The sequence below is a fragment of the Pseudopodoces humilis genome, chromosome 3 (assembly GCF_049639895.1).
Source record: "Pseudopodoces humilis isolate 2021_Gansu_Grassland_sample_001 chromosome 3, ASM4963989v1, whole genome shotgun sequence".
NCBI lineage: Eukaryota > Metazoa > Chordata > Aves > Passeriformes > Paridae > Pseudopodoces > Pseudopodoces humilis.
In genome coordinates, this window is record NC_142202.1 from 65390682 (window position 1) to 65412822 (window position 22141).

At 39.4% G+C, this 22141-nt stretch overlaps 1 protein-coding gene across 2 annotated transcripts in view; it reads right to left on the reverse strand.

The window, feature by feature from the left end:
* Positions 1-22141, reverse strand: part of SLC35F1 (solute carrier family 35 member F1) — a 226146-nt gene that overhangs the window by 89897 nt on the left and 114108 nt on the right. Inside the window, exons 2-3 of one of the 2 annotated variants that reach the window (XM_088053739.1) lie at positions 5736-5766; positions 5591-5651 (exon numbers count right to left, since the gene is read on the reverse strand). In XM_088053739.1, the coding sequence (XP_087909865.1) occupies positions 5591-5651; positions 5736-5766 (92 nt within the window). Of the gene's footprint in view, positions 1-5590; positions 5767-22141 lie in introns of both variants that reach the window. The other variant, XM_005518308.3, reaches the window with a different exon arrangement.

Genomic DNA, 22141 nt, shown 5'->3' on the forward strand with positions numbered 1-22141 from the left:
ATTCCCTCTGAATATGAATAGGGCTCTTCAGATCCCAAACAAAGGGACTATTTGGCTGACCATTTTCATAATAAACATATCCCACACGGTTTGGCATCCCTAATTAGAAGCCCAGAGTAATTAGGAGAAAGTGCATCACAGACAGCAATGTGTAACACAGCAGGGAGATTCTGCAGTGCTGCTATGAGAATACCAAAGACCTGAAGGTCATTATTTTTCACTGGTTCCACACCACACTTACTGCTGTGTTTCATTTTTACAACCCAGAATGAGCGTGGCCCCTTTCAGTGGGAGGGCTGTGAGAATCATAAAATCAGAGAATGGTTTGAGTTGGAAAATACCTTGAAGATCATCCAGTTCCAGCATCCTTGCCATGAGCAAGGACACCTTCCACTAGACCAGGTTGCTCAGATCCCCATCCAACCTAGCCTGGAACACTTTCAGGGATGGGGCATCTAAACCTACTTTCTTTTAGTTTAAAGCCATTTCCCCCTGTCCTATCTCTACATATCTTTGCCAAATGGAAGAGATGGGCCAGCTGGACACACCTTCCCCTGTGCTTCAAGGGCAATGTCACAGCTTCTTGCAATGTCTGTCACGTGTTTGCAGGCCAGTGTGTGGGCTGAGTTGTTGCCTTGAGAATCCAAGGACCCCTTCTATCACAGGTAGATAGGACAATAAAGCTACTTGGCTGCAGCTCTGAACATTTTATTTGACTGGAGGGATAACCAAGCTCTTTGTTTTACAGCAGTGGCACAAGCATGCTTAGGAAACTGAAGAATGATGAAATGGATCTCTTCAAATCAAAATCACTCCCTGTCATCCTCAGTGAAGAGGAAATTCTGGTGGGATCAATGCCTTTCCAGAAGACATTTCATCTCAATGGTACAATATATATTGTCAGAAGTACATTATATCTATTATAGTTTGATCAGCTCAAATAATATACTTAATTTGTCCCCCAGACAAACAAGATTGTTCTTACTGGCAATTGACGAAAAAAAAGGTGTTGGTTTAAAAAAATTCTGTTACATCTACTGAGTTGTGTGCATATACTAGCTTTGTATTAATAGATCTTTACTAGTGGAATGGAATTAACTAAAAAGAGACATTTACCCTTTCTATCATTCAATAAATAGCTGACAAGCACTGCAGTGAAAAAAAAGTAACTCCTATATAGTGCCTTATTTTCCTTCAGTTAGCTGGTTTGGGTCAACTGTGGTGAAGTAGGAGTGATGGTGGGGAGGGGTGCCATTATCTAAATGGATATACATACTTGGATAGCAGACACATCAGGAAATTACACATGGCTGAGATACTAATGGCATAAACCAACCTGAGATAGAAATGCTTTAAAAAAATCATATGCCAGTAACAGGTCTGCAATCTTACCAGTCTCACAGGACTCTCTGGCTTACTCAGGGGCACAGATCTCCTTTAATTATATGTCAAATCTAAGACTAATTACAGTTACTGTAGGGAAAACTCTATTTCCATTGACAGATGATATAACCTCATCACTTGGTCTAGAAGCAGAATTCATCCAGACATACAGAGATTCATAAAAAATGTTTCTGAACTAGCAAATTATTGCCATCCCTTAGTACTGGCAGGCTAAAAACACTCAGTAACTTGTTGCACTAAAATTTCAAGGAACAGCTTGCAATGTGGAGCCCTACTCACACAGAATTTGGTCCGCAAGGCTTTATGGTTCCCGTCTGTTCAGAAGACACTTCCATTGCTCCCTCATTCCTTGTTTTCCAGAATAACAAAAAAATAGCAGTTTCATAATTTTTTCTGTTTTTAATGGTGTCTAGTAGATGTGTTGTTTTCATTCGTAGCATATGTGACGCGGCTTTTAGAAGTAATTTATTTTTGGTGGCAAGCTGCTGATGCTTGCTCCCATGTTGGCTGTTAGCAATTAACACCTTCTGGTCCACTATGGACAATTTCCCACTTACTGCTTTTTAAGGTGCTAAAACTAATATCCACCAGCGCTACGTCCCATAGCTCCACTTCACCCATTTGAGGCCTTTCTTACTGATAGCCAAGGTTTTTCTTTTCTGTGACTAATAATGACACATGACCCAGAAGATACAGGGAAGTATCCCCACAAGGTTTTGTTAAGCAGAATCCTCTGCTAACAAGGAGACTGAGGTGAGATAATATGTGTTAAAACCTTCTCAGAGGTGTTACCATGGACAAATACAAGTTTTGGCTGTGAAAACAACAGGCTACAAGAAGCTACCTCAAGAGAAGGAACTGAGGACATCCTCGTTACCTGTTAAATGTTTGGCAGATTTATTTTTCATCCAAAAAATTCAAGTTTAGACAGATTCTTTCACTTTCTCATGACCTGTGCCTGAGTGGTATCCATGTTTTAAGGCCCATATGAAAATCTCACAAGAACAGATCTCCTTCAAGGCGTTTGGCACTTTTTATTTCTGATCATGAGAACAAAGTTGCAATAATGATGAAAAGCCTCACATGGACTTCACTGCTAAACTATTGAGTCCTATTGAGTCTACTTTTACTCCTTGAAACTTTTCTCTTTTTGGAGGTTTGGCTTGGTTTGTTTGGGGTTTTTTGTTTGGGTTTTTGTTGGGGTTTTTTTGTTTTGTTTTGTTTTGTTGTTTTGTTTTGTTTGTTCGTTTCGTTCATGGAAATGAAGTTTTAAACACTCAGAGATTCTGACACCTGCAGGACTGTGCCTCTCCACTATCTGATGATGTATTTATTCATTGCAAGGTGACAGTCCTAATCTTTGTATCCATTAGAGTGAGCACTGTCATAAAATTATTTTGGAAAACAATCTCAATTCACAATATAAAAATGTAGTGGATGATGTAGACCAGCTGCTGATGCTGGGCTAATTTTAGCTGCTGGAAGCTGAGCATTCACTGCAGAGGGCTTTAGTCAGAAAAGCTCAGGAGCTCTAATCATCTGCTAATGACAATTTTCAGAGACCAGTGAAAATTCTACCTTTTCATTATCACTTGGAGTATATAAGAACAGTGAGGGACAGCTAAGTCAAAGGACATCCAGAGTAAATCAAAATTTGGAAGAAGCCTCTAAAGAAAGTAGAACTCTTTATGCCTTGAGGAAATTACATCTTCCAGTCCTACAGTGAATTCAGGAGTTTTTTGGCTACCTCAAGTGACACCTCCTTAAACAGTACATTTCTGCAAGAATCCAAGGATTAAGAAAGCAAGGAAAAAAAAAGACAAAGGGATGCAATTATTTTTTACTACAAATCAATTTTTGATGGTTTGATTTCTGAAGGAGAAAGACAATGGTTTAAAAACTGTTCAATCTTGCATAGAGAGTAGAAGAACTGTACTTGAAAAAAAAACTTTCTGGTGATGTCAGCACTCAGAACAGAATCATCATTAATATTATTATGTGATTTCCATCTGTTAGCGAAGCCACATGATTAGAGCTGCTAGAGAAACTGCCTTAATAGAACAAACACAGATAATTGATTTGAAAAAATACACAAGCAAAAAGACAATGTCAGGCTCAGTCATCTGGCAACATTAAATGCCAAGTAAATAAATAGGCTATGTAGTGCTATACCATCCAGCAGGAATGCTATGCTGAATGCCTGGATCACTGATTTCATGGCTTCTATAGCCAATTTTATTTTGGACTTTTTTGGATGGAACCAGCTTTTTGGGGTTTTTTTGACAGCTCCTTTTCCAGACAATTCCATTGGTTGCTTTACATGTGCTCTAGTTGTTCATACAATCTGTAATCAACCACAGGCTTTTTTAAACACCTTTCCCTATTTTCTGCATAACCCTAATGCTTTATCACTTAGTTCCCACATCTATCTTATTGGCAAAACAGATATTTCTGACAAACTCCCTTTAGTCCACCACTATATTTTTAAACAGAGTCAAAAAATTATTTATACAGTACCTTATTAATGCATATTTATATATTAGTAAAGCAGAGTGCTTGATAGCATTTTTTTAGATAGCAATATACACCAGGCATCAAATATTATTCCAAATTAGTCTCTGTAACGCACAGCAGAATGCAGTATTTATATGGGTATACTTTTTCACAAGCCAGCATTTTCAAAAAAGTAAAATCTATTTAAGAGTCCATATATTTAATCAGTCCAGAGAAGGACATTTCTGGAACAGAAGTTGTGAATAGCTAGACAATTCTGCACTCAGAATAATTATTTTTAAACACAGTTCTCCAGAAAGCTGCTACTAATAACACATTTTAAACCTTTGGCAGAGCAAAGTATGTGGTGATGTTTCCCCCTACACAAACTGAAATACCAAGACAGTGAAACACTGCCTGAGCAATCTCTCCTTACATAAGAGCTAACATTTCCTTTGCACATCGGCTTTTACCACCTCTGAAGAATGTCAGTGGGGACCAATGTTTATAAAACATATGTTGTAATATGCTTAAGTGCTTTGTGCCGGAGTACAGACGTATATTTTCAATTGTTCATTTTTTGCACAGAAATTAAGTCCTTGCTGCTTTGGAATGCTTTTAGCATTGTATTGCAAGGTTTTACTATCAGTGAAGAACTTAAGCTTCAGGGTTGTTCTCAGAACATTAAAAGATGTAACATCAAAGAACGATCCAAAAATCATTGTTCCTGTAAGAAAACATGAGCTTTTCAGTATGCTGATAAATGTACCATGGCCTAATACATTTTGTAGTTGCTATCCTCCGCAGAGCCCTACCCTCCTTATGTCAGGAGAACACATGATATTTTTTCACTTTTATTTAGCTCCTAATCTATGTGTTCTCTAAAGGTGAATAAATAAAATTATTACAAAAAAAAAAAAAAGTGGCTGAGAAATGTACTTAAATGCATTCACTTCCCACACCTCATCTGGAAACTAAATCTCAAAGAAGGGAGGGATGTGCAGGAAAGGCAGAACCCCCCATATTATATATAGACTGTCAAAGAGAGGATCATTAGATAAGCAGTACCAAAGCACACTATAATGCATTTCTCATCTTGGAGGTCAGATTGGTTACACAGAAGCTGTGTCAAAGCAGTGATAAGGCCATAAAGCTGCTCTGCCCAAACATCCCCCAGAGACAGAGCACCCTGAAATCCCTCCCTTCATCTACTACTTCCCAATAGCTAAAAATTGGCTGCTATTTCTTTCTGTCTAGTAAGTGAACAACTGAATTGCCATGAGCAGCAACTAGAACTAGAAAGCTCTTCTTTGCTTGTATCTGAACTCTCCTGAGTCTTCATAAGATGTAAAGCTTACACAGAATTGTGTAAGTAATAGGAATTGTGTAATTATAATGGAAATTCTTACATTAGAAATACTAGTATTTCTAGCAAGGCAAGAACAATCAGAACTCAAAGGCTCAAAAAAAAAGCTTTTAGGTAGCGCCCCAAGTCCTTGAGATCTAATGATTCTTTCTTTGCTAATGAAGATTCGTTGGTGTTTTTTCCAGTTCATCCAATATGTATTTCTAAGTAATGTAATATGGAACAAATGTTAGTGGGATGTGTGTCTAAATCATATTGCTTGTTCTTGTTCTGCAAAAGACTTTATCCCCACTGTTTTCTATAAAACAATTTCAGAGAGACACTTACCTTGTCTGACGGCTAGTGTTGTTGTGTAGACCAAGAACAGAAGGATATAATTGAGGAAGCTCTGAAAAACAGGTGTGTTGGCATGGAAGTCTTCTGACAGATACTTGCTTGTGAGACCAATGCCACAGATAAGGAGGGAGAGTACCTGGCCAAGTGCCACAGACAGCAAGAGATCCCTGAAAGGAATGAGAATAACAGACATAAAACATTCAGCCTCCTCACTAAGGAGGAAATGCTCATCCTCCTCCAGGAATCATGTTCAACATTTCTGGGACATGGAAGAAACATGATGCTTCAGTCAACAAGGGGACCTGCTGGGTATAGCCTACATAACATTTCCATTATTTCTGCTCTTATCACGAGCATAAACATTGCACCAACACAGTCACTTTTAATCACATGTTAAACAACAGCAGATGGCAGATCCCTGCCATTTAATTTTGCATTTCACATTTCACAAAGGAAAAATGGTAGTTTAAATCAACCAAAATGCAGTACTGCTTCCCTTGAGCATCCTCCTTAGCAGAATGACCCAGGAGTATCATTCAGAGAGTGGAAAACAGTGCTTTCAGGACTTAGCAGCCAAAGAGAAAAAGAAGATAAAGGATCATGTTTCATCAGCAAGATGAATATACATTTCATCATATAAACTATTTTTCCCATCTACTGCACAAATATATTTATATTGTCTTTCATCTTTCCAACTGCTTACTTTCTCTTCTGCTTGATGGGAACAGAAGATTACAATTTTCCCCTTCCTGTCTCCTTCTGGTTGTTAGAAATATACTTTCTGATTAGTCTTTTTGCTTTAATCTATTTTTCTTATTTTTCATCTCCAGTATCTTCTGCATTCTCCTACTACAATCCCATTCTCTTTCCCCAAAGGTCTCGAAATAGAATAGTTTCTTCTTTTGTGCATGTTCTCTGTTTTCCTATAATTGTCCCTTTACTGCAGAAATGTCTATATCTGAAAGACGTTTTCCCTCCAAACACCTCCATTTATTTTACTCTTCTTGTAGAATTTATTATCTAACCACACAGCCAAACTGAGTCCAAACAATCCTCCTTTTCCAAATTTTGTCACAGGGTCTCCTATGCCCACAACACAGGAATTTCTGTATTTTTTTTAATTATCCTTAAGAGCTTTCCCAGCTCCCCCCATGTGTCAGTACTCTCATGCTGACCCAGCCTGCTCTACGGCTACACCTTCCCATGCAGAAGAATGAAATGCAAAAGTCTTGGTCTGGTAGAGAAGCAAGCAAAAACAACGCCAGCGGAAGCAAAAGGGCATCCAGAGGGTGTCTGAGCCCTGCCCAATGCTGCTATTGCTGTCACCAGCCCCCAGAAAAGAGGGGCTGAGCTGTCTAGGGGAAGACATGAAGGAGAGGAGCATGTTCTGCAATGTCTCATTTGGGCCTGGAATGAGAAAAAGGAAATAGGCAATCCTAGGGGAGCGGAGGAAGGAGGGCAGCACCCTGCTCAGCTATAGCAGTATTTCATGTGTGCTCTCTGCCAGACACTTAAAACAAATATTGCTTCAAGGCTGCTTTGCTTTCCCTGACAGATTTCCCTGACCTCGGCTCTGTGTGTTTGGCAGTGATGAGCATCTGTGCTCCCACAACTTGGTAAACTCAAGTGTCAAATTTGTTTCCCTTTTTCTCATAAACAATCCTCCCACTAACGTGTCACAGTGTCAGTCATGGCGTGATTTAACCAAAGAGACACTGGAAAGCACAGGAGGCTGGGTAGTTATATTCAGCTAACATACCTCACTGACAAACAGCCTGACACACGGAGTAAAGAACAAACTTTATTGTGCTAAACTCTGTGCTTTCATGGGAGCTGCTGGATAAGTAGCAAGTAAGACTCTACTACTGCTACCTCTGCTTTCACATTACTTACTCTACTGTGAAACACAACCATGGGAAACAAACACACTCAACAGAGGTGACATCCAAGACCATGATGCAAATGCTGCCTACACTATTGATCCTTAGTTCCTGCTGTCACCTGCTCTGCTGGTGTCATTGACATGGAATAGGAAATTTGAATAGTGACTGCAATTTAAATCCACATATTTATCTTGCACATTTGTTTACAGTTCTTCATTTAGCTGGATATTGTTTCCTACATCCTTCTGTAATTAAGTTTCATGCAGGGTTGTCCTCTTGCCTACAGCCATTTCTATAGTTACATTTCATTAGTAAATTAGATGTTTGCAAATCGGTTTCCCACTTTACATGAAGTGCAGGTGTGTCCCTGTATCTTGGCTGTGCCTGTGAGTGGTAGTTGTATTACATTCATTGTGGGACTGCACCTGCTCTGAAGAGAAGCATCTTGGATCCTACTTAGATTTACATCTAAGATTTACATCTACAAAGCTAAACACACCCTCTCTCAGGAAAGGATTCTCACAATAACATATTTTTTGCTCCCTAGGGTTGTTAGCTGTTAGGAACCACACTAATCATTACAGTTTTTCAGACTGGTGGGAAGATTGATGACGTCTTATGAAAGGCACATTTTTTAACTAAGCTCTCTATATTCAGGTGTGTCACAAGGCCTAACCAGTCTGTACTGACAATTGTATTAAAAATCCAACCAACAAAACCTGAAAAACACCAGGTAAATTTCAAAGCTGTGTTTGATAGCTGTAGCCCTCTCTGGTATATATTTTGATTCTCATTGCTGTTTTGCAATTTATAAAACAACCATATTTTTTCATAGTTGATTCTTTGCCAAGTCATTCAACCACATCTACAAGTGGCGGTTTTCCTAAAGAGTCGATGTCTACAGCATACACACACACACACAGAGCCTGTCCTCAGCTTCTGTATTTTACACTTCATAAACTTATAAACAAGAAGGTAATTCAAATGTTGTGGTCCTATTCCTAAAGTCATTGAGAACGCCTTTTTATTTTTTTTTTCTGTCAATCACAAAATACGTCCAAAAATCCACTTGCTATTGTCTTATTGAAGTCATCAATGAACACAAATGGTAATTGGAGTTCACTAAATATAGACATAGACAAAAATCAAGACTGTGAACCTAGAAACCTCCAAGTCTGTAGGTAAAGGTTGAATCAATATAATCTCTGTAATTGGAAAGAGCTCTTGAGAAAAATGACAAAAATAATATAAAACTGCAAAAAACTATTTTGTGGGAGTCCAAGTGGAAGCAGTACCATCAATGTCACTGTCTTTCAAAACACTGACTACATAAATGATATTGAGTACATACACACTGCTTGTCTCTGATTTTTGCACACATTTGGTATTTCTAAATATATAAGAAAACTCATTCTGAAATCAAGCTGTTGTGCTTCTCTTCCAGTCAGGACTTAGTTAAACATTTCACAGTTGATGGATGATACAGAAAGATACAAATGTTTTATTCTTATTTCTTCAGTACAAAGAGTAGCATGTCAGATGTTTAGGCAGAACTAATTCAAGTGCCTGTGAAACACTCAGACTTGAAGCAAAGATGATCTGTTTTGTAAAATTTAACCACTCCTAAGACGCCCACATTAAACTCTCCTGCCACACCAATAATATGCCCATCACAGACATGAATGACATGCAGTGGCACAGAAGATTTTGCGTCCTCCCTTCTGTCACCAATGTAGGCTGTGACACACTAACCATTACCATGGAAAATAGCAATGAAATGAAAAGTAAGAGAAAGCAAATCATGAGATCAATAAAATGTTCATTTTTGCCTTGGATGAATGGAAGAGAACAACTCATCTCTCTCCAAACAGAGAAGTGGAAACAGATCCTAAATGACTTGTTTACATTGGTGACAATGTCAGCGGCAATATAGAAAAATAAATTTTTTTGATAAACCTAATAACCAATGTAAGATACCTGAAATTTACAAAAAATTCTAGTAACATTAACTGCATTTAATTTTTTTTCCTGCAAACAATGATCTAATAACACAAGAGTCTTAACTCCTGAGCCTTTAATAACCAGATAAGAATAATAACATACCCATTCTTTTTTAAGAAGAAGCAGCAAGCAAACACTGAAAAGAAGATTTCAATGGCTGTGAAAAACCTACTATTTCCTTTAGACAAAGTAAAAAGACACTAAATCAGTGCTGTCATCTCTGGCACTCATAAGCATCTTCCCCAAAAATCATAATACTGTTGAAATATGCAACATGGCTCCTATCTGCAACACTTTCTGTGCTGCTTTTCATATGCTCCACCACTCAAAGACTGGCACAAAGGATGATTTCTTCCCTAAGCCTTTGGTCTATCGTGCTGGCTTCAGTAGCACATTCATTCACTGTGGAAGCAAAATTCATTCATATCTTGAAGAAAGGCTGTGTAGTTTGATGGCCTTCAAACAGTACACCAAAAAGAGAGTCTCACTACAATAAGCACTATAAAAGTGTAGGTTTCTGCCTTTCAGGATCCAATTTCTCTTTAGCTGAGTACCATTCTATTTCTCTACTTGCATTCTATTTAAATCAAAATAAAGCAATTCTTCAAAAATTCCATTTTCCCTCACTAACACCAACAGTACTTTCTCAAACTAAGTTAAAACAGGGAAAGATCTTCAGTTTGTAGTTAAACTTTGATCTCATCAATGCATAGAATCATTGAATCATTTAGGCTGGAAGAGGTCATTTAGTCCAACCATTAACCTAGGATCAGATGGGGATTTTGAAGTGAGAAGTAGGTCAGAATTACTCCTAAACCTCCAGGTGTCATGTTGCTAAGTGGGTTTTTCACAGCCTACAAATAGAATTTTAAAAAATGTTTCTTTATTGTCTCTTTAGAACAGGAGCCAGAAGACAAAGCCTCATCTTTACATTGGAAGCCATTTAATTCTGTTTAAATGTCTGGGCTGGTAGCTGCTATGCATCCTTTTTACATGCTCCTCCAGGCTTATGGAAATTTCTGTCACTTGAGTATCTCCTTCTTTATCAGCCATGACAAAGCCAAACTTCTGAAGGCAGACATTCTCATATCAAAGAACTCTGAAGCTAGTGCTTGGTTCCTTGCACATATACACACTGGTGTAATAAAGTGTACTAAACAGGTATCTGCAGGTCATCCTGTAATTATGTTTCATGAAGTTAAAACATTTAGCTCTGAATACTAGTTCATTCCCAAATCCCCCCCAGAACATAGAAACACTCTTTACAACACAAAAGTGCAGTGAGACATTCAGAAGGAGCCACACAATCACAGCTCCCGTATGCTGGAGAATCAGTGACAAGCAGAGGGTGGCCAAGTGATTCAAACATTCAGGCCTATTTAATTGACACAAAATCCTCTTTTAAAGCACTCTCCATGTCAGTTTAATTTAACTGCTTTCCCTCCTCCCTTTTGCACTTTATTTGGTATCTTTCCACTGGTAAGTCCCCACTGCATCAGTTTTAGCGTATCTCAGATGGTAAAGAACAGAGGCTACCCCTTACTTTTAATCTCTAGCATGAGGTGTGTTAATCCTTCAGCATGCCACAGGCTCCAGCAGACAAGAGATTGATTGGCAGTCTGCTTCCTGAGCCAAAATACCACTAGAGGAACACATCTGTAAAGGCTGCTTTATGGCACTGTTGGAAAGGGCCTGCAGGCAGGTTCGCACTTTCTCCAGGACGGTAATGACTGCCACACGAAGTTACAGCTCCAAATGTTCCAAGCGTGTGTTGGAAAAAAAAGAAAATGAAACAGATACACTTCATTCAGAGACTGATGACTGCTATGCCATAGTGAAGTTGATGATGTCTGTCACAGCACTGTGGATTTTGCCAAGCTTCTTCACTTGAGTGCGTTTTACTGTGTTTCTATAAAAGCGTGAGGAAAAATAAAATAAGGTCTTAAAAACTTCACATTGATTCCAAGTAAGCTGATGTTGTGCCCCTACAGAAATCCAGTCCAGTTTATTTAAATACTTACAGGTGGATGTGGAATCTTATTTTAAAATTCTACTTATTGGGTAGACATGTTGATGCATATTACCATAAAAAAAACCCCAGGAACAGCCCATGTTAAAATCACAAATAATAACTACCATCATCAGCATGGAATGTGACCGTTTTCACTGCAGCTGAGTTCCTAAATTCCCACACCACCCCCCATCTGAATAGCTGCTTAATGAGGACACGGACATTACTTCCATATTTTGTGGTTCACACTTAACACTGACATAGGCAGCTTGTGAAAGAATAAATTAACAAGATTTGTTCTGGACAATCAACTGAGCTCTCACTGAAAGCTAAAACTGTAGATTTTCTAATAGCTTTGAAGCATATGAAGTCTGCTATTAGTCCTGCATTGCTCTGAAATTGATTTCATCTAGAGAACAAGATTCTACACTAATTTGGCATGGAAAGTTGTCTTTTTTTATTTTCCCCTTATTCTGACATGCCTGTTACACAGGGGAGAAATTCTACAAATTTGTGCATGCAACCCTCCCTATCTCTCTGCCTCTCTCAATAAGGTGAGGACTGCAGCAAGTATCTTCAGTTAATGCATCGAAGCATTAAAGTACATTAAAGTACACTGTTTTAGAGCAATTTACAGAAGCAGTCCCAATATTCTATAATGAAATCTTCACAGCACTAATAGCAACCACATTGCCCAACACATATACTGATAATAACATCATGGGCAGATGTGCCATGGTATTCTATTGGTCAGCTACTCCCATAGCCTACATTCTCTACAATCATTCTAGACAATGTCTCAGGAAAATACAGTGGATTTGTGGGTCTAAATAAAAGACACTTAATATTTCTGGCAAGGAAGAACAAGCCGATGTAAAATATTTTTAGAATATAGGTATCATTGCTGAACAGTGAAATACCAAACTCTGAATCCCAGCTAAAGCCATACACTATATTAAAATACAAACACTAATATTAACAGACAAATCAGAGAGAGAACCCTACACAACACCAAGCATATCCATCACTTAATTCCTACTGAGAGTCATTACTTTGAAATCTTTATTGCATTTATGTGACGTACAGGCTTTGTACTGGATCTCAGCACAAAGGGTGGGTTCTCCACACAGTGAGTTGCAGACCACCTCAAGCTCCCACTGAGGCTCAGAAGAAATTCTCTGTGCCATAAGTTGGGGGTAGGAGGGGAGCTCTGCATCTTCTTGTTCTCATCATCCTCTCTTGCCACCTCCCCAACAACCGGTCCCGTGCACTGCAGCTCTGGATCAAGCTCCACAGCTTCTTTCCCCAGCAGGGCCCAGAACCTCATTGCAGCATCCAAAGGACAGCCCTGCGGGGCAGCAAAGGGACAGCCAGACCTGGACACTCGGCCAGCACTTCCCTAGCATTGAAGGAGCCCCAGCAGCCACTGCCTTGGCTGGAAGGACACGCTGGGTGTGGGGAGAGCTGCCCATGTTTCTTATCCTTTGCTTTTTAGCTTTCCTGGTTGCTTTGAGGTTTTCCTATTAAAGACATTATGGTTCTAATTTGTATTCAAATACAACTGGGCTTGTTTTTAAGAGCCTTTTGGGGACATCACTTAAAATCAAGGTGTAGGTACATCTGCCTCAAAGCTGTGGCAGACTTGGGCTCTGCTGCTTTTCAGTGATAGCTCGAAGGACCAGCCCAGATTGTTGACTTTGGATGAAAACAAAGAGTAATCACATTCAGCATGCCTTGGGAGTCTCTGAAGCAATTTCTTAAGATGAGCTTTTACCCAATGAATTTCCCAATTCTTGTATACTGCCAATTACAACAATTCTTGAAAATGGGTTTAATTTAGCATATGCTTATACCCCAGCTTCACACATATACACAGAAACATGCTCATTGTTATGTGTGTTTTACAACACTTGGGTAACTGGAATTATTTTTAATATTCTTACACAGATGAAACATATCCCTGCACTTAATAGTTAACTATATACTGTTGAGACATCTGCTGCACTAAGTGCAAAGAAGGCACTCCTTTTTAAATTATTATTATTGAATAAGATATATGTTTAATGATAGCAAAGGAAAGTGTAGTGACAGAACTTCCATGCTATTATCTCGATGGAGTACAGTGCTAAATCCTTACAAGCAAACTGGAGGCATGGTGTGTATGTGTGTTGGTGAAATTAGCTTATAGTCATCTTCATCCTACCAGTGAGCTAAGAAAATAAAACATGCTTATCATAAAAACATGCCTAGGTTTTGAAACAGCCATCTTCCTTCCAATCAGAAATTTTCTGGTTCCTTTTCAGGTAAAAATCACCCTCCTTGGAGCCCCAGTGGCTTTTTCTCTATAAGAATGATGGTCTCTCCATATACAGATCTTGGCAACTTCTCAGCTTATACTAGATAGGCTGAAAATATTTCAATCTTTCTGATGAAATCAAAGGTATAATTACAGATGACCATGAGATAAAATAATTGTATTTCAGGTTATTTTAGTCAAAGAAATTGACTGAAGCTAGCTGCAGTCCATAATTTTTTATAAATTTCACTGTCTACCCAATTATGACTAGAAAAATTAAGATATATAAATATTAAAATATGTAAATATTTGATATAGATTGGAATAATGAATAATAGAATTAACTTTCCATACAAGAGCTTACAAAACTAGTTACAAACACCAACTGCTGAATATGGCACTTTTGAAAAAGTAACTTCTTCCATCATTATCTAGATATTAATTCAAAAGTGGTATTTCCAGTCTTAGAGTAAGAGACTCAATTATGTATTAAGAGTGAGCTGTAATTTCTCATGCTAGAAATCCATGTGACAGCTACTGAAAATGCCACATTTTTGCCAATGAAATCTAGGCAGTCATTGGGTTGCTGATCAGTTATTTTTATCATTCAAGAATAAAGCACACAAATAGATGTGGTTTTGAGATACATATTTATCTTTACTGTCTTCTAAATGCACCAGTCTGAGCTTTCAGATGTTGAAAGTAATGAGTATGTGGAAGGACTGATGGCTCTCTGTTTCTTGCAGGAAAGAAATTCACTGTCAAATTGCATTAGCTCATCTCACTTGCAGTGGTTTTTACGCCTAAGGCTCAGGACATTATAAATACAGTGATGAATATCTTTAGATAGTATGAGAAAGAGTTATAAAGTTTCAGTCCAGTTAAGATCATCATCAGCTCCCAGTTTTCTCAGAGGAGCTGAAAGCCTACAGTAATAGACCTGGATGATTCCCAGCATCAAGAAAAATAGCTCACCAGTGCCCAAAGTAGTACAACATCACTTCTTACTGTTCTCTTGCCATTACTGTACAGTGCTAATACAGTTTAAACTGATGGGGGTTTATGGACTCTTACAGCTATTGAGAGACAGTTGATAAAGGAGGAGACGAAAAGCATTACAGCTCCTGCTGTACCCCTGCCACTGATAAGCCAATCTTGATTTGAACGGTCTGATGGAAAACAAGTTCAAATGACTCAAGATTCCTCAAGTGATAGATGCTACTGTAACTTAATTCAGTGTTGTCAGAAACACAGAAGTATGGGCTTGGAGTTCCTAGAAAATGGATGTATGTGAGTCAGGATGATGGATGATTTCAGATTTCTCCTGATGCTCCCGAAAGTGGCAAAAATTGTTTCTGAATTTCTGTCGCCATAAATTTCATAACTCTAAGCATATGCATATGTGTGTACTGACTGTTCATCTACAATTAGGCAACTAAAAAAAATTATAGCTTCCTTGTAAAACTGGAGGTGAAAAAAAGACAGGTGTTAATATTGGAAGTGGAAAAAATGTATCTGTGAATATCATGGCTGGGTTTTATAGAAATAAAACTACTAATTCAATTATTACAAGAGGTAGATTTTTTTTCCCATTTTTTAATATCAGTGCATTTGCAAAAAAGAAAAAAAAACAATGATTTTTCATTCTAGAGAGCACTTAATATCTATTGTAAATGCTTAATTTAAAAATCAAATTTATCTGCCTGGATTCTGCAAAATCTTTTGCTTGGATAAAACTACATTTAAAACTACAGAACACAAGTTGCTTTTTCTTTTCCTGCAACTCTGGAAAATTGTTCCAGAATTCAAAAGAACCCTGCTTCTGTGGGCGACATTTTCTCCTCAGGTAGGTATATGCAATTCCCATAAGTTTTCATTGTTTTTACAGATAGTTTCTACTCCATAATCTACATGCTTGAAGCATGTAAAAGACAATTTAAGGACATTAAGAAAAATGTCCTTAAATTAGCCCCTGAATTGCACCCCTGGTACAGAAAGACAAAGGATGCCAACATTAGCATTTCACCAAGGACAGTGCTAAGCCAGTGCACAATTTTCCAAATCTCCATCTGCTTCAAAGGAGAGATGCTCATGTGCCTGTGGCTCATTCTAACTTCAGCTCTTCAAGGCTCTGACCTTCTTTTGCTTTTTCCCATGTGTGGGTTGTATTGCTGTTACCTCATTCTGCAGCCCCTCAAGCAGCAGTAATGCTCAAAGTTGCTTGCTCATGGATATTATGACAAACACAAGGTCATTAAAATGTTATGCATTTTTTTGCCCAACAGTTCTTTAATGCATGGAGGCCAGGATTTTCCCCCTTTGGGTGAGTGTCTATCTCTGTCCTATTCCTGCCTGTGAAGCCTGTATACTGAGTTTCAGGGTGACACAACTTTACTAAGGAGAAACAGAAAACACCCTCAATAAATCTACCACTAATCTGATGGTTGATACACCACAGGAGGCAGAATATGTGAGTGCAAGTCCTCAGAACAAGACCCCTGAAGCCACTTTGGCAAACAATTTAAGAGTCTGGCTGCTTTACTGAGCTCAGTGTCACTTTCTGGAGGAGAAGTTTGTGCTCTGGCTCTAAAGAAATTTCAGAGGCACAGCTGGGGAGTGAATTCCTGGTTTGGGTCAGTAACCACCTCAGGGCTACAGTAATGAGGGATTTCAGCAGGCAGCACCCTTCCTGGCCCAGCTGGATCAATTGTGAGTGCCCTACTTGCAGGACTTCAAAGGTGTTGAGTTTTCTTCTCTGTCTGCTACTGGTTCTTTATGAAAGCAAGGTCCCTCTAAGGCATGGTTGAGTTGGGTGCCCAGAATTGAATCAGCAATAACCCAGGGGTACTCTCACAGGTCTTCTCTTCCTTCCTACTTCTAAGATACAAAAGGGCCTGGCATGAAAGGAAGCACTTGGTGAGAGGGAGCACGGCAAAACCAGCCTTACAGAGAGGGAGAGTGCAGGAACTTCCCATTCTCCTTGCTTTTGCTGTTTGTTTGATACACAGCAATTACAATCGTTACTCAGCCAAAACTACACAAGAGGTTCAAACTTCTGCATCTGCATTCTTCTGCATTCTGCTTACAACTGAAAAAGAAAAAAGCCATTTTAAGTGGAAATTACAACTGGAGAGAATTCAACTTCTGCTAAATGAAAAGTCCAACAACACCAAGTTCTTCATTTTTAGGAATGAGTGTGGTGGTTCTGGTTTACTGCTCTGCCCTTAGGCTCCAAGATAAATCACTCCCTTCCTCTCTTCCTTTCAATTCAGTGAAACAGCATGACTGCCTCTGTCAACACTGCAAATTTACTACAGACCTGACACACAATGATGGAACAGGCTCAGCTGAAAAAACATAAGGCCACTTATCTCATTTTTCCTGTTTCATTAGAATTCAGAATTGCAAGGTGTTTGAAATAAATAAAAATAAATAAACTGTAAGTGGTCTGGGAAGTCACCAGCTGCAGATTTTTAGAGTCAGGATGGAGACATATATGGCCTACAGGAACCTGCTGCAGTCCTGAATGTATGACCGAATCACTGATGATCTAAAGGAGGAGAATGATGAATCACTTAAACTAAAATGAAAACTGAAACAAAGGGGAGCTGTAAAGTCTTCCCGAAGGAAATATGACAAGTGCCATTTGCCAGAGCATTGCTTCCTGCCTTCCAGGTTGCTTTATTGCAATTTCTTCACAATAGTAACATCTAAATTTCAGATAGGCAAAAAAATAAAAGAAAACTAAATCACATTAAAGATTTTCATAGTGGGTACAATTTTGCCTTGCTAGCACTGAACTGTAGAGTCATGCAAAGGCAGTGCCCTCAGTGTGTGCAGCTGATATGCCGTCTCCTTCTCATATACAGGGCAATAGCATGCCAAAACACACCCTGACCCAGGAGAACTGGATCCAAATCAATGTTCCAGCAGCAGCAGAAGGGATCAGCCTCGTGTGGTTTTCCCAGTGTATGCTGTGAAGTTAATCATCACCAGGCCACTCTCCTGCCAGTGGTGGATACAGAGGAGGCATAGATCTGTTCTTCCACTTATCTTTCAGGTGTGCCCACCTCCCCATGCCCCATACTGAGGAGTGGCATCCTTGTGTTTTCCCCATGGTTGTCCTGCATGTAGCACATCACCAGTGGCTCTTGTATTGGTTCACCCTCACAACAAGCCAGTCAGGGAGATTCACAGAATATCCTGAGTTGGTAGGGACCCACAAGGATCACTGAGTTCAACTCCTGGCCCTGCACAGGACACCCTAAGAGTCATATTGTGCCTGAGAGTATTGTCCAAAAGCTTCTTGGACTCTAGCAGACTTGATGCTGCGACCATTTCCCTGGGGAGTCTGTGCTCATGCTCAGCCACCAACTTGTTGAGAATGGTTAAGCATTAATATCTATCTAGTGGTTATCCTAGGAGCTAAGTCAAACTTCCAGCAGCTTCAGTCTGTGTCCTTCAGCTCTGGTGTCCTGCCACTGGTCACCACAGAGAAGAGATCAGTGTCTGTCACTCTTCTTCCCCCTATGACGAAGTTGTAACTGCAATGAGGTCTCCCCTCAGTCTCATCTTTTCCAGGCTGAACAAGCCAAGTGACCTCAGCTACTCCTCATACAGTTTCCCCTCAAGGCCCTTCACCATCCTCATGTCCCTCCTTTGGATGCCCTGTTACAGCTTTATAACCTTATATTGTGGAGCTGAAAACTACACACAGTGCTCAAGGTGAAGCCACACCAGTGAAGAGCAGAGCAGGACAACCACCTCCTTCAACCAGCCTGCACAAGGCTCAAACTGCTCTCTCTGATAAAGCTCATCTCCTGCGAAGACAGCTGTGGAGGATCCTGCTCCAGATTTGGCATCTGTCCAAAAGGATGGCTTCTCAAAACCAGAATAAAAAGTCCATTGGTGTGCAGGGAGGCTTCTTCACAGACCAGCTGCATTTCTTCAGTAGAGGACCTTTGGCCTCCTAGCCATATGCAAGTGTGGTCACAACCTTCAGCTGGCAAGTTTATTTTCCCTCCCAGCACGATTCATATCTGTGCTTGCAGCACAGAGAGCAGGGGGTCAGTCTGACAGTTGAAAAGTGTGAGGAAAGGTCAGGGATGAAATCATATTCTGTGTAAGTATGACATTTGAGACACTCTGATCTAAAGCCTTAGACTGCTACTGTTACAAAAATACATGCATAAACCTATCATTAGCATTAAAAAGATTAGGAAGAATTTCCGTGTTATTCAATAGCATTTGCTCTGCAGAAATCACCCTTCTGAAAGGCATCTGAGGCTGTAGTTACAACTGAAGGATTAAAAAACCAGTCATAGCATTCCATTTCCTTGCCTTTCAGAATTGAAGTTCGCCATTAAATTGGATTTCACTGTAATGATATGCATTACGTTTTCCATTGATGGCTTTTTATTCTTACTAGTAAGAAATAAGACAAGTTGAGAAAAGCCAGAAGTTCTCTCGTAGCTGTATAAGTGAATCAAGTGACACATCCAGCACAGCTGGGCTAAGTGCTTATATCCATCCTGCAACATGACTGCAGGTATCTTACATGTTGCTTTTGAGCAACATGCACTGCTTAATTTATGTGTGGAAGGGATTATCAGATTAGGGCCATGTGGGGCTGCAAAGTACCTAAATGTTTCAGAGATGTAACAAACTACCTTTTAATGTACTGCCTTCATTTACTTATGGAATAAACTAAAATTTAATTAAGTCTGAATTAAATTAGTTTGAATAAGTCAAATGCTCTTGTTTGTATAGCCCAGTTTCAACACATGGATCATCCATGGTTATATCTGAGTTAAGCAGCTGCAACAGGCCATGACAGAGCTTGCTCTGACTTTGGAGTGAGCTTTCCTAAGGCCACTGCACTCACCCCTCAGTTTCCCCCATGAAAATTTTGCTGCAGATCTAACATCCCAGTGGCCTGCCCAAGTGGGAGCAGGGAAATCCAGACAAGACTGAAAAGCCGGTGATACTTGTGAAATGCAGTACCATGATTTACCAAACAGGATGTCATTCTGCTTCTTCAGATTCTGTCTGAAAGCAGTAAGATGAATATGTCTTTACGAACAGACTGTGTGAATCTGCATGTAGATAGGGCCAGGTACTTATAAAGAAGTAACAGAAGAAACTATTAGTTCTAGAAAATGTTACCAATCAACATGGACTGTTGATTAGACAAGCCCATGTTAAATCCCTGAACCTAGAGAAAAAGAACAAAGATTTATTAGAATTATGAATGACTTTTTTCTTCCTTTCTTTTATATAGCAAAAAGGGTGTGCATATTAGAAGGGAGCACAGAGCAGGCAATTTGGGAAATCTGTACCTTCCGAGTGCCTCAGCCAATGGAGAAAAGTAGGAGGGTGATGTGTCTGGGAACGCAGGATAAAGCCAGGGATGTGTCACCCAACAATTTGAGACACTCCCATGGGAAATGTCCCACAGCTTCCCCCTTTATTCAAATAAAGTTTTAGGATTCCTCTGTCTCCTTTTTGGACAGAAGCTTGTGGCATTGTGGATTCATTTTCCTAACATGTAAGAACATGTCAAGGTTTATTTTCTTGGGAAGACAGATGGAAAGGAAAAGAATCATAGAAGACTGTTTGCAGATGCAAAAGTATCTTTACCAACCGAAACTAAATTTGGCATGACAATGGTCTTTCAAACGTTCAGATGAAATTGATGAGGATGGTTCTTTTCCTAGTGAATATTTTCCTATTTCTCCCTGAGTCTGATTACTAGGCCAAACACCTGGACAGACATCAGAGGGCCTCACGGGGGAAATTATCCAAACAAAACAGTCAGAGCCCATGAGAAAATTTTGGTATCAAATCATGCCACGTTGCTGCAACAGCTTCCTTACTGCATGCACAGGTGGGCAGTATATGGCCCTTCAAACAGGACAGCAATCTGAGACCCAGACACTATTTTTTGCTAGTTTACAGTTTATGCTGCTGGGAAGTATCACATGTTACCTGTGAGAACTGTACATCTAAGTGAGATACAGAATATCATCAGTATCATGTTAAGGTTATATATAAATATATTTATTAAAAAATAATTTCATACTCAACTAACATGATTATGAATATGCAGGAGTACTTGAGAGATATCATGGGACCAGATAAGAACAGCTTAATCTTGTAATTAATTGTGTGCTTGAATTTAATTTATATGCTTTTATTATTTAGTACCTGTGTCAACCACTTAATCTGCCTGCAAATCACTTCTTTATATAATATTAATGAAACATTCTATATTGAAATTCATCAAACTATGGAAATCAGATATTAGGAAGACTCGTTATGTCATCAATTTATCCTCTTCTACTTTAAAACAGTTCAAGACCCATGGCTTCAGAAACCACTCCCTCAATAAGAGTATTTCAGTTCAAGAATGTTCATTCTGCTATGAATGCTATATGTCATTTCATAGTCAGAGATCAGAATTAAAAATCCAATTTACACTGTGGAACAAACTACAACAAGACTTTGAGAAGGAAGAAATAATAATAGTAATATTAATTTCAACACAAACCTTGTACAAAGGTCAATGATTTTACAGCTCTGTACATATGACATTCTGAGAAAATGCAGACAATACAGATTTATGCAATAAGAGACCTACAAATTTATCTGCACAGCTTGTTCAAAACATTTCATGCCCAAAGATGGAGATGGGACTGCTTGGGGTGCTGAGAAGCTGCTGACTGAGCACAGGGAGAGATCAAATCAATGAGAAACATCAAAGTAATCACTTTTAATCTTTGCTAAATTGCTTGCTTAATCTTTGGGCTAGTCTAATGAATGTTCAGGGCATTCCTGAACTACTCAGTTGGGAAGGTGCTCTGCTGTATTTCAGAAGAAATGTCTGGAAATGAGAACAGTTGGGAAGTCGTGCTGTTGTGAAAAGGGGAAGAAATAGTTAAGATGATAACAACCTGCCTACAGGGTCCTTGGGGGTCTTCCTGGGTCTGGCTGGGATCAATTACCTACCTTTGTCTCAACCTATGAATTTTTTTCTTCCTTTCTCCCCTTGAACTACTGAAGTGAAGGAGTGAGAGAGCAGCTTGGTGAGCACCTGTCAGCCAGACGAGGTCAATCCACCACAGGAGTGGAGAAGATCTCGTTGCACCACTTGTCTCACCTTAAGACACGTCTGCCCTCCCTTCTGCCTGTGCTCAACACCACAAACATGGGAAGTGTAGCAGCAGCAATCATGCTGAGGCCATGCTCTCTGCTGAGCTTGTCTCGTACCAGAGTCAAGCAGTTAAAAAAACCCCAGCAACCCTGCACCTTCTGACCCTTTGGCAAATACTTGTTAGACTTTCTATTGTGTC